This window comes from Haliotis rubra, unplaced genomic scaffold (assembly GCF_003918875.1).
Source record: "Haliotis rubra isolate DU_JTF1 unplaced genomic scaffold, ASM391887v1 Scf197, whole genome shotgun sequence".
In the NCBI taxonomy this organism is placed as follows: Eukaryota; Metazoa; Mollusca; class Gastropoda; order Lepetellida; family Haliotidae; genus Haliotis; species Haliotis rubra.
In genome coordinates this window covers 724,317-736,295 of record NW_025765969.1, presented here as the reverse complement: position 1 = coordinate 736,295, position 11,979 = coordinate 724,317, and the positions used below count along the sequence as shown (strand labels likewise).

At 38.1% G+C, this 11,979-nt stretch overlaps 1 protein-coding gene across 50 annotated transcripts in view; it reads left to right on the top strand.

The window, feature by feature from the left end:
- Window positions 1-2,648: 2,648 nt before the first annotated feature.
- The window catches only part of LOC124274991 (zinc finger protein 57-like), a 114,792-nt gene continuing 105,461 nt past the window's right edge, over window positions 2,649-11,979 (top strand). For 46 of the 50 annotated variants that reach the window (XR_006898134.1, XR_006898149.1, XR_006898125.1 and 43 more), the window contains exons 1-2: window positions 2,649-2,797; window positions 2,892-3,938. Coding sequence is in view for 8 of the 50 variants with exons in the window: in XM_046710405.1 (XP_046566361.1) it covers window positions 3,803-3,938 (136 nt within the window). In the remaining 42 variants the exon portion in view is untranslated. The other 4 variants (XR_006898147.1, XR_006898130.1, XR_006898129.1 and 1 more) reach the window with 4 other exon arrangements.

The window sequence follows — 11,979 nt, the reverse complement described above, 5'->3', positions numbered from 1 at the left end:
AACATCCACGTATTATATACATTACTGCTTTATTTATACACCAAATACTCTCTTGCAGGTATAAAGCTACAATGTAGTTAATGAGAATGACCACTGTCAATCTGTACCTTATATTATGTAACTGTATTATGGGCCATTAGGCCGACATTACAAAATAAACTCTGTCTGTCTGTCTGTCAATATATATAGGTATATAACTAATTCCAAATAGAGCCCAGAACAAAACAGAACAGAGGCCATCAAGACTTGAGTTAGATTTCTGTAATATTTTCTAGGGTGTTTGGTCTGGAAGACTATACTATGTATATGATTCTGGGTCGTTGACTATCGAGGGACCCGAGAAGATCCGGGTTAGAATTAGTCTTCAGCAACCCATGCTTGTCGTAAGAGGCGACTAACGGGATCGGGTGGTCAGGCTCGTCAACTCGGTTGACACATGTCATCGTATCCCAATTGCGTAGATCGATGCTCATGTTGTTGATCACTGGACTGTCTGGTCCAGACTCGATTATTTACAGATCGCCCCCATATAAGCTGGAATATTGCTGGGTACGGCGTTAACCATCAGACACACCCTGCCCAGATCGTTACTCATGCTGTTGACAGTCACATGAAATCGACAGACCAACTCTGATGATTTTTCGCATAATTTTGAACACCCAAATGAAAAAGTTGTTTCAAAAACTATCATTATTTTGTTGTCACTCTTTGCTATTTTTACGATGGCGACCACTTTCTGGTAGAACAGCCAGGTAATCAACAAGTAGTGACATTTCAATTTCACACGTGCAACTCGCACACCTGGCTGTTCTACCAGAAAGCAACAATAACAATAAAGTGACAACAAAATATTGATCGTTTTTGAAACAAGTTTTTATTCGGGTGTCCAAAATTATGAAACTCTGAATCATCAGAGTTGGTCTGTCGATTTCATGTGACTGTGAAAAATTTGGCTTTGTTGCATTTATTACATTTTGTGTTAGTGAGCAATTCATCGGTCTCAAATGAAATCAAACAGAATGTCCTGTCGTATTTGACGGAGACGGTTCATGAACAAGTGCCATCACTCGCCCTGTCAGGAGATCCAGAAAGACGCGAGCTTACATTCACGAGCACCAAACTTCTGTATCACTAATTTGGACACAGAAAAGAGAGAGGCATTGCTTTTTGTAGGGACTTTTTCTGGAGAGATTTTTCACAACTAAACTGAAGAATGCCTCGTTGCTTTCACTTCCACAGATGTGGACCCTCATCGGCAGAAATAGGCACAGGTGCACCATGGCTGGTTTTGAGATAACGATGAGGATTGCTATCGTGCATGGGCCGGTAGGTTGTTGCATCTGGAGGATTTGAAATACTTAATTTGAAAAGCAACTTTTCCAAGAGACTGACCATTGAATTTGCTGGACATCCTCACTGCATCATCGTTCTCGGTGCTGCCGCTTATGGCAAGGATTATTCCACAAATCAATCGCACAAATTGATCTTTTTGCAGAAATTATCGTACTATGCCTGTGGGAGTTAGGACCAACTTAACGCGAAGGTAGCCTTGTGGAAATTTGCTCTGCACACTAACTGTCTGACTGACTGACTGACTGACTGAGTTTGGTTTTACTCCGCTTTTAGCAATATTCCAGCAACATCACGGCGGGAGACACAAGAAATGGGCTTCACACATTGTGCCCATGTGGGGATTCGAACCCGGGTCTTCGGCGTGACGAGCAAACGCTTTAACCATTAGGCTACCCCACCGCCCCCACACTAACTGTAATGTCGGGAGAAATAGTTCAATTCGATGTTCAAACAATACTGCTGTTATGGAATGAACACCTTAAGTAGGAAGTGACCGTCAGCGGTGAAACCCTCCAACTGCATAGGGCGGCGGGGTAGCCTTGTGGTTAAAGCGTTCGGTCGTCACGCCGAAGACCTGGGTTCGATTCCCCATATAGGCACAATTATTTGTGAAGCCCATTTCTGAAGTCCCCGGTCGTGATATTGCTGGAATATTGCTAAAAGTGGTGTAAAACTAAACTTACATCACTCCAACTGCATAATATAAGCGATAAAACCATTACCGTATCAAAAAGTTAAACACCGAATCTGGTTTACGACTCACTAGTTTGTCTTTATGAATCGCAGTCAAGTAGTGATGAACCAGGTGTTCGCGAAAAGATGAGCTTATTCTGCACAATCGGTGGCACAAACACAGGCAATGGAATGTCAAGTTGTTACATGTGAACATTTTTCAAGACTAAATGTGCCTGTATATTGACATTCATCCTCAAACAGACAGCGGACTAACAAAACTTCATTACATGAGTAAATGTTCACTCACATATTTTCTAGCATTCTCCCGATCTGTTATTTTCCTCTGATCTTTATCGCGCTGCATTGCGACTCACAAATAAAGCGCATATGTTCATATTATTGTTATCAAGATTAACATGACAAATTGACATAAGGTGCAAACATCTCCGAAAAATGTAAAAAGCAGCAGGGATATTTTACTCCTGTGAGAAAAGAGAAATCTCGAATTGTGAACCAGCAGGCGCCTATAAATGTGGAGTATAGTTGTAATCTGTCGTTAGGTTAGTAGTATGGAAAAATGTTCCGGAATATTCCGGTTCGGCTCCTCACCGCGTCGACGCCTCTCTGTGCCGACGCCCGGGAATACGGCAATCCACGTGTCATTTCCAGCAAGCGCAGCCCCGAGCTTCAATGTCACACTCGACAACAATGGCGTTGTGAATAATAAATTTAGCGCGCACCTGTATCAAGGTTTACAACCGTTAAGAATGTAAGTACGGTTCAAAATGCCTTCGTTTTTCTTGCGGTACAACGTTTTGTAACCGACAAGCATCTTATAATAACCATATTGTTCTTTATTTCAGTGTCCTACCGCTAAAACAAAGAGGGAAGAAGACCGGTTGAAAATGGCGTGGAGTCTCATTTGCATAAAGGCCCAGAAATAGCTAAATGTATGAGCTCTGAAACCTGAAAACCTGTTCGCTGCTGACACTTTTGAAGTGAGACTTTTATATATTCTAGAGGAAAGGACAACAAGTGTATTCTGCAACAATGTTTATCGAAACGCTGGAGTTCACTATTCCAATAGATCTGTGTGACCTATTTTCCACTTTGAAGAAGGGGCCAAGATCAAATCTTGAATTCCCAGCGTCAGTGAACTCATATGGTACAACGCAAGACGCCAGCATTCAGGTGGCGTTAAGATCAAATAAATTGACGTTCAAAGTGGACGGTGTGTCGTCTGATGCAAGTATGATATCTAAGAGTGAGTGTAAAACATTAAAACTGTCCATATTTGATGTGGATCGCACACTAATGCCTCAGGAAAGTTACTATCATGAAGAACCCACACATTCAGTTTCTATGTCGTTTCCTGCCAAAAGATCACGAGACTTTTCTGCTCCAGTGAAATCACCTCCATCAAAGAGCAGTAGAACTACTTATTCAGAATCCCCAAGGGGAAATACACCAGTTCAGTATCATCATCAGAATAATTCTCGTACCTCAGAACAGTCGCATTCTAGACCTTCAAGTGACTCTCGTGTTAATGTGAAACAAGAACCAGAAGATCCAGATTTAATAGAAATAGAACCAGACCCTGAACCTGACGACATTGTGCCAAAGAAAGAGACGCCATACATGCAAATAGATTATTCATCCGATGTACCTCATACACAAACGTCCCAAGCAGCTTTAGATCGACTCTCTCATCCACAATCATCACATTCTCAATCACCCGGTTCTTCATCATCGTCCTTCCATCAAAACGTTCCACATGTGCCAGATTACGCCGAACCCAGTACTAGTCAAGTTCATCATGGTGACCAAAGTGCAGATGACTTTTTTAGTATTCCAAGAACAAGACGATAACGACTGTGATAACGACAATGATGCAGATTTTGACAATGAAGGTAATTATCGATACTTTCAATCTCTTTGTCAGAGTGGTTGGTCAATTCCAGGGTAACTATATAAGAAAGCAAACAAAAAACAAGTTAGGTAGGTCGTATGGGGAATCAAAAACATTAGTTTACAGTATTCAGTTAAGACATTCTTTTAGATACTGGTTTGCCTGTGTGAAGCGAACAATTTTTCTCTCGTGGACTAATTAACCTAATTACTCTAATGTGATAAAAGCTTTGGTGCAGCTGAAAAGGGTGAGGAAAAGGCCACGATTACATTTCAAGGATCATTGGATGCCGTTTTACAAAGGAGCCTCATTGCTAAGACTGTCGTAAAGTGTGTGTTAAGGTATGCGAGTTACGATTCCTTAGCGCGCTAACATTGTATTGTTCAACTACACCCAGGGGCAGGCACAAAATATGAAAAATATACATGTATGTTGGGGTAGCAGTTGGGCATTGTCATAAACTGCAGGATGATAGGACAATTGTATTGCAGGTCTCCTTGGAAATTAATGAAAACTCAATAGGAAACTTACCGAATGTTTTGTTTCAACAAGATACCTCTTGATCTAAAAAGTTCAACAACAGAAGAAAGAAACATTTCCTCAAAGGAGCTGGAAAATGATTTAGGACATATGGGTTGTGACTTAAAATTTTGCACAAATTTGAGGAATTAATATTTTCTAAATAACTTATTTTGGCTATGACTTCCATTATCACTTTTCAAGAAACATTTAGCGCTTCATCTTCAGTGGTAGTTATGTTCTCTGTACACTCTTGATGTGACAGTTCTATTTGAATGTAAAATTTGAATGGGCAGTCAGATGGAAGCCAATGCAACCAAACTTTGGTCCAAATTTACTCTATTCTCACAGAATTAAAAGTTCATGCTGTGGGTGATTTTTTTTTGTCTGCAGATATTGTTTTCTTTAATGATTGGAAGTTTAAGATTACATGGACTTTATAGTTCACGTTGGAATTGACCAGCTAATCTGTATTTTGTACAGTGCTTGAACAGTTACATACGTTGAGAAACAAAACTCATGTTCTTGTTTGAAGCTTTTATAATCATTATCAGACCTTGCCATCACTATCACGTCTGTATTATTTGATAATTTGTGGACGTTCCTTTTCTCACAACAAGTTTTCAACCAGTTCACTTATCTTTAAATTACATAACAGATATCGAAAAAGACACTCACAGTTTCCATCGTTGCTTAGAAGCTAATGCAACACAGCTTGTCTCAAGCTATTGAGCAGCAAAGAAAAGTAATTGAAGTGTGTTATCCCCCTTTAACCACTGAGTTGTGGCTCTTTGGCAGCAATTAACTTATTGTGACTATTTAAAAAAAATCATGATCAGTTTTATCAAATGCTCTTTCAATTAATTCATATTTGATACATTTGATGAAATTTAATGGTTTATCAGTATACAGCTGATAGTGATTGGTCATGTGGAACATTCAATATTTATGTGAATAAAGTCCATTTAATTAGAGACCAATTAACATTTAAGTTAAACAATCACATTCTCGGTTGCATTTTAATGCTAGAGGTGGATTGTATATCTAGATTTTCAAAAGCTGCATCCTGCTTTATCTGAAGAGGTGATATAAATGGGCCAAGTTCTCAACATTGTATGGTCATTGCTCCAGTACTGATACAAAATGTGTGTAATATAATACTGGCATCATTTCAGTTTTCATGCCAGAAATACTCAACAAATTCTTCCTGGCGATAAATGACCCTCAATATGTCCTGTAGTTGTGGGTGAACACATGAATAACAGTTCTGGCCTGAAAGCTTAGCAGTTGGAACTTCACATGAAATGATACAACATTCCTCCTGTTCAGATAACATGAAAGAAAAAAGCTTGTATTCAAAGAATTTTTAAAAATAAACTTTTTTTTGTTGTATTTTATAAGGAGTAGCTGACAAGAAATCAGGATGTGTCAATTTCATTTGGAAGTTTTAATTGTTGATGCATATTATGAAATGCAGCAAGCAATGCAGATGAAAATGATAATAGTCAATATCTGGAAGGTGCTTCAGAAAAAAAATGTTTAAAGCACACCTGTAACCAGTTTCCTGAAATTACGTTTTGATGCAGAAACATCATAAATGTTTTTGTTTTGTTATGATTTTGTATTGTTGCATATTGCTGCCTTTCATCTTTTAAATTTGAAGTATTTTTTGAAATTGTATGGTAGTTTGCTGATTATTTATATGTGATTTTTGCACATAATGTGACTGACAAGATTGATTATGAGCCAAATATTGTTTTGTCTGGAAGTTCTGGTCCTGTTTATAAGATTTTAAGTTACAAAACAACTCATAAGTACACTAAAACTTCATAATCCATCTTGTCACTTGCCATGTTGACACACCCAGTGCCACAGTACAGCGATGATGGGGGCGTGGTTCCTGGCATCACAAGGTAAGTCCACACACTGGCTTCCTGACTCAACTGTGGCCTGGGGTAAGCCGTCTTAAAGCTCATCGATGATAGACCAGGTCAAAACATTGGTAAAATACTGCAAAATAAGCTCCGTACCATGGTGACAGGCATGCCATATTTTGCACAATATTCTCATGTAGACATCATTCAACATGCAACACACTAGGTGAACTGTGGGATTCTACACTCGTCAGACAAGAAATGATGCTTAGTTACAACTGAAGTAACAAATTAATCTGTGCATCACTATAGTAGGTTTATTATGCCAAATATGGTGCACTTGTTCCCAGGTTTTCTGCACTCTTTGGTGATATTTGTCTATTTTGATAAACGTTTAAATATATTTTGTACTTCTGAAATGCAAAAAAATCAGTTGATTCTTTCTCATGACAATTTGGGGGTCTTGCTTCAATCTGAAACTTATTTTGCACGTATTTTCCAAGACCTGACAAAAACACTAAGATGTTTTCATAAATATTATGAATGTTGAATACTGTATTTGAATGTATGTCATATTCGTCATCACAGTTAAATATGGTTTTGCAAGAAGCTAACATTCATTATTTGCAAATGAGGGTCCCAAAGTACACCAACATATTAATACTGGTGTTTTTGCCAAACCATACTTCACTGATGATGTAATGTTAGTTATTTGCAATCTTCCCAACTTTGCTTGACATTTACTTCGTGCTATCCCATAATATGCTGAATATTGCCGTCATGCCGAATTGATACAGATCTCTTGTCTCACTCATGACAGTGTGACATATTGTACACAGTGCATTTCATTGAGAGCTCTGTTTCTTGGTTGTACGAATCTACGATACTTTCCTCTAACTTGTCTTGATGTGCGACTATATATATATATGGTGGAAATGGAAAATATTATGGGGTTAACTAATGTGTATGACATTATGTTGATAAAGGGAGATAACCAGTGGTGAACGTGATGAAGTATATCATGTTTATATTTATACCTGAATTTGACCTTACCACCTTGATGCTGCTGTCTGATGACTTGTGATGAATTATTTGAATTGACTGTCGTGTGATTTTGACTGGTAGTGACATCTGTGGAATACTCATGATTGGTTTTGAACTGTCTAGAAGACAACACAATTTGTGGTGTTGCCATGCTGGCCGTCTGGTATAACGGACAGGGTCTCAGAGGCATGGTTCAGTATTTGCATCGAACTCATTCTTGTTTAACAAAATGTAAAGTGCTCTTGAGGGAAGTTTTTTTGTCCTGTTGCATTGTGATTGGTTGTCCTTGGCGACTTGGAGTGAAGAGTCTTGTTATGGAGTCCTGAATGTACAGGACAAGGATCATGATGGAAACAGTTACTCCTGTAGAGAATATTATAGATCACCGCGGTATTTGCTTATTGTGGTGGAAAAAAAGTTGAAAAGACAACTGAAAACAGAACTTTATAGTGACCTTTTCCTCTGCACAGGAAACCTCAGAATTGGGACGTCAGGAAGTGAGATGTTTCCCAGGCAACTAGTTACCTCCCTTTACCAAGGAGAGCAAGAAGTGGGCGGCGCTGATTCTCAAATTGACTGCCATATTTGTGGGATTGTGTTGGGTAGACATGACATGAACAAACACATGGTAGCCCACATGGACAGTGGGAACAGGTGCTTGTTTGAGGATTGTGGAATTCTCTTTAGCAATGATACTGAATTGCAGGAACACCTTATGGACATTCATAGAAATCAGAGACCACATTTCTGCCCAGGATGTCACAAACAGTTTCATTTTAAGAACAGTCTTCTTGAACATGCCAAGAGATGCAATGAATTTATTAATTTTAAAAATCCAGAAAAAAAGAAAACTGCCCAGTGTGAAGAATGTGGTAACATGTTTGCTTCTCGACAGAAGAAGGAAGAACACATTCGCTCCCAGCATAGAGGACTGAAGTTTGCTTGCATCTGTGGCCAGACATACTCATATATATCTGGATTGAAAAGGCATATGAAAAACACTGGTCATACACAACTTGATGACAACTTCAAGATGTCTTGATAAAATATTAACCTGAGACGTTTATGCTGTTTTCTTGTGGTCATGTTAAGAGTGGGACATTGATGATTCTTTTGTATTTATGAATTTGTTTTTATAGCATGCAGGTGATATTTGTAGGTCTGCTTACTTTATGGACATTTGGAGAACCATGTTGTTAGTATGCCAGTTTCTCTGTGCCGTTATATCTTTGGAAGTTGAAATACACAAATTAAGACTAGTTGTGTAAGATTTGAACACGTCTGGTATTTGACCTTAGGATATCAAGGGCAAGTGAAAAGTTGTAAGGAATCTCTGATTTTGACTTCAGTTCTTGTCACTAGTTCATCTCAGTTCACTTCAGTTCATCTCATTGTAGGCATTTTTTTCGGGAATTCTGCCTTTGACAGTGGATTAACATTTAGTCCCTTAAACAATGTTATCTTATTTAGAAATGTTTATCTAAAATTATATAATCAAATCAAATGGAGTTCAGAACAATACTTAATGTCCGGACCAAAGCTGAGGCAGTCTGGACTTGTCAAGTTATCCTTGACTTTAGATCTATCCTTTAATTCTCTAGCTTTTGGAGACAGGTAGTGGGTAGCTTAATACCAGTTTTCTCAAGTCCAAACACTTTAAACATAGTATGATTCTCAGTAAACCAGCTTTCTAAAGGTGTGGACTTTCTGTTGTTTTCAGGTTACCATGGTTTTGGAGAATATGGGGCCAATCAGGTGATAGGATTTTCTGAGTATGGATCATCACAAGACAATTTTTCTTCATTCAGTTCGAACACAGATTTAGCATCAGGGTATCAGACAACAAGCAGGTTCTCTTCCAGGTCCATTCTTCAAAATAGGAAAATGTACCCATGTCCACATTGTGATAAAGTATTCGGGAAGAGCTGTGGTCGAGACTACCATGTGAAGGCCATCCATGAAAAGATCACGTTTAAATGTGTTTGTGGAAAGACCTACAAGTATAGGACAGCATTGGTTTTTCACCAGAAAACCTGTGCTGGACATTTGTGTCTTGGATAGGTGAACTCCTGTGTAAAGAGCTCAGTTTTTAGGGTTTACACAATATCAGTGGAAAGCTCCTTAACTGAGAAAGCAGTGTCGTTCTGGTATGAGGGCTTCATGTTATGAATTTTCTTGCTCCAATTCTGTTCAATTAGCTGTTTTTTGTGATCCCAATATGTTTACACAGCATGGTACAACTGTCAAACAACCATTTGTTTTGCTGCCCAAACAACAGTTTGTTTTTCAGTTCCAGACATTCATTGAATTATTTTGCTTGGACGTATCTGTTATGTGATTGAGAGACACATTTTATAACTGTTTTATGGTGAATATTTGCAATTGTGACAGTATTGTTACTGATAGTTTGATAAACTGCAAAGAATAATTATCATTTAAATAAAATAAAATGTTATTTTTTTAAGTTAAATTTTATGCGAGACTTGTATTTTTTGTTGACCTAGTTTGGGACAGTTAACGACAGTTTGCATATTGTGAACCAGTTTGAAATTCTAATCAAAGTGTAAGCAGTAATCATGCAATGAATACTTTGATATAGAAATACTGGGATATGAGTTTCCAGCAAGCAAATGGTAAAAAAATGTGATAGTTTTCAGTGGGTTATACGTTTGAAAATCTGAGTATTTTATGTTGAAAGTCGGTTGTAATTTGAGGTCCTTGCATGATCGTTAATTCAGTATTGAACTGAGATTAGGTGTAAAGTGACAGACAAAAAAGGTCTTCAGTGTTGGTTTTTTGTTACTTTCAGATTTTCATGGGTTTGGCACTTCATGGGTGGATAGTCCCCAAGTGGGAGACAGGAGACATATATTGCTTCCAGTTGAAACAAGTCATATTTCTAAGTCAGAACACATCAACACTTCCTTATTTGTTCAGCCATTCCTTCAAAATAGACCCAAACCCTACAGATGTCCCCTATGCGACAAGTCCTTTGTCGATGACTCTGGTTTGTTTTATCATAAAACAGCCGTCCATGACAAGGTTACGTTTCAGTGTCTTTGTGGGAAGTCGTACAAGTACAAGACAAGTTTGCGTGTACACAGAAAAAAGTGTGCTCAGTATTTGTCTCTTGATCATTAGGGATGTTCATATTGAATGTTCAAGTAGAAAAACACATGCTGGTTGTACGCATTCCATGGGTGGGCTGTTATAGCTGACTGGCCTATTAAATCTTCATAATTGCTGTCGCACAATGCTTCATGGCAAGACATAGATGACTTACAATATAATAGTTAACATCCTTGCCACAGTTTATGACTGTTAATAGAATTGATAAAATGATGAGAATATTGCTGGTCAGACGTGCCAAACATGTTTGGGTCAACTTGCCTGAATATTGAAATAATCATCACCTGTGGTCTTGAGCAGACGTCCAACTTTGGGCCTGATTATCGTGTGGAAGTTCTAATGTCCAATGCATAATGTAATTAAGAACATTTCCTAAGCATTATACCAAATGTTTGTGTATAATTCTTGTCACTGGTAATAAAACTTCCCGGAATTCCATTTTGGCTTTTTTATTACTTTCAGATTACTATGCTTATGGAGGCTCAGATTTGGGATCTGACTTGAACTATTCAGAATCTGGAGTTACTAATCCGACGTCTTCAGACAATTCAGGGGCTCAGTACGCCGATTATCCATTCAATGTGCCATCATTTGATCACAATTCAGGCAGACTGTTTCCATGCCCATATTGCAACAAATCTTTCAAGAAAAGGGGTCTTTATTATCATATAAAGGCAATACATCAAAAAATAACGTTCACATGCGAGTGCGGAAAGTCGTACAAGTACCAGACAGCACTAGCTTTTCATCAGAAGAAATGTCCACTGTATGGAGTGCAACAAACATAATGCTTTTCACTCACTAACGAGTTAAGAACAATGTTATCTATATCTCAGGAATGTGTTTGTGATATTCAGCATCTGCCGTCTGTGACTTTAGCCATTAGTCTGTTGTCAAGGTCAAGTAAATTTTCATTTGCCCTTGTAAGCTTTTTTCATAGTTGATATATTAAGAATAAGATCTGATGGAAGTGATAACAGTGCCAGGTTCAGATTGTAGGCACTGAAGCTCTTTGCACAGACTGCTTCTGATGCTTGACTGGTCCAACGGGATGTTGAAAAGGTTTTAAATGATGATGTTACCTCAGAAATTTAAATGCATTTTTTTCCCTTTGTGATAGAGTAGGTTGGGTCAAACATACTCGTCACTGTTGTTGTCCATTGTTTTCTGTGTGAATAATGTAATAAGCTTCTGTTGTCAGGATGGCATGAATCTTGTATCGTCTTTAAAATTGGTTTGTGGAGAGTGAAAACACTTCCGATCCCTGTTTAATACTTCTGATGTCTGTTTGAAACCTCAGATATGTGTTTGATACTTCCGATGTCTGTTTGATATCTCAGAGATGTTGATATTTCCGATTTCTGTTTGAAACTACAGAGGACATATAATATTTTGGCCATGTGCTTCAGAGTTAGTGAATAACTGTCTTTTGTTGTTGTGTATGTTGTTATTAATAGTCCTCTTTCCTGAGTAAAT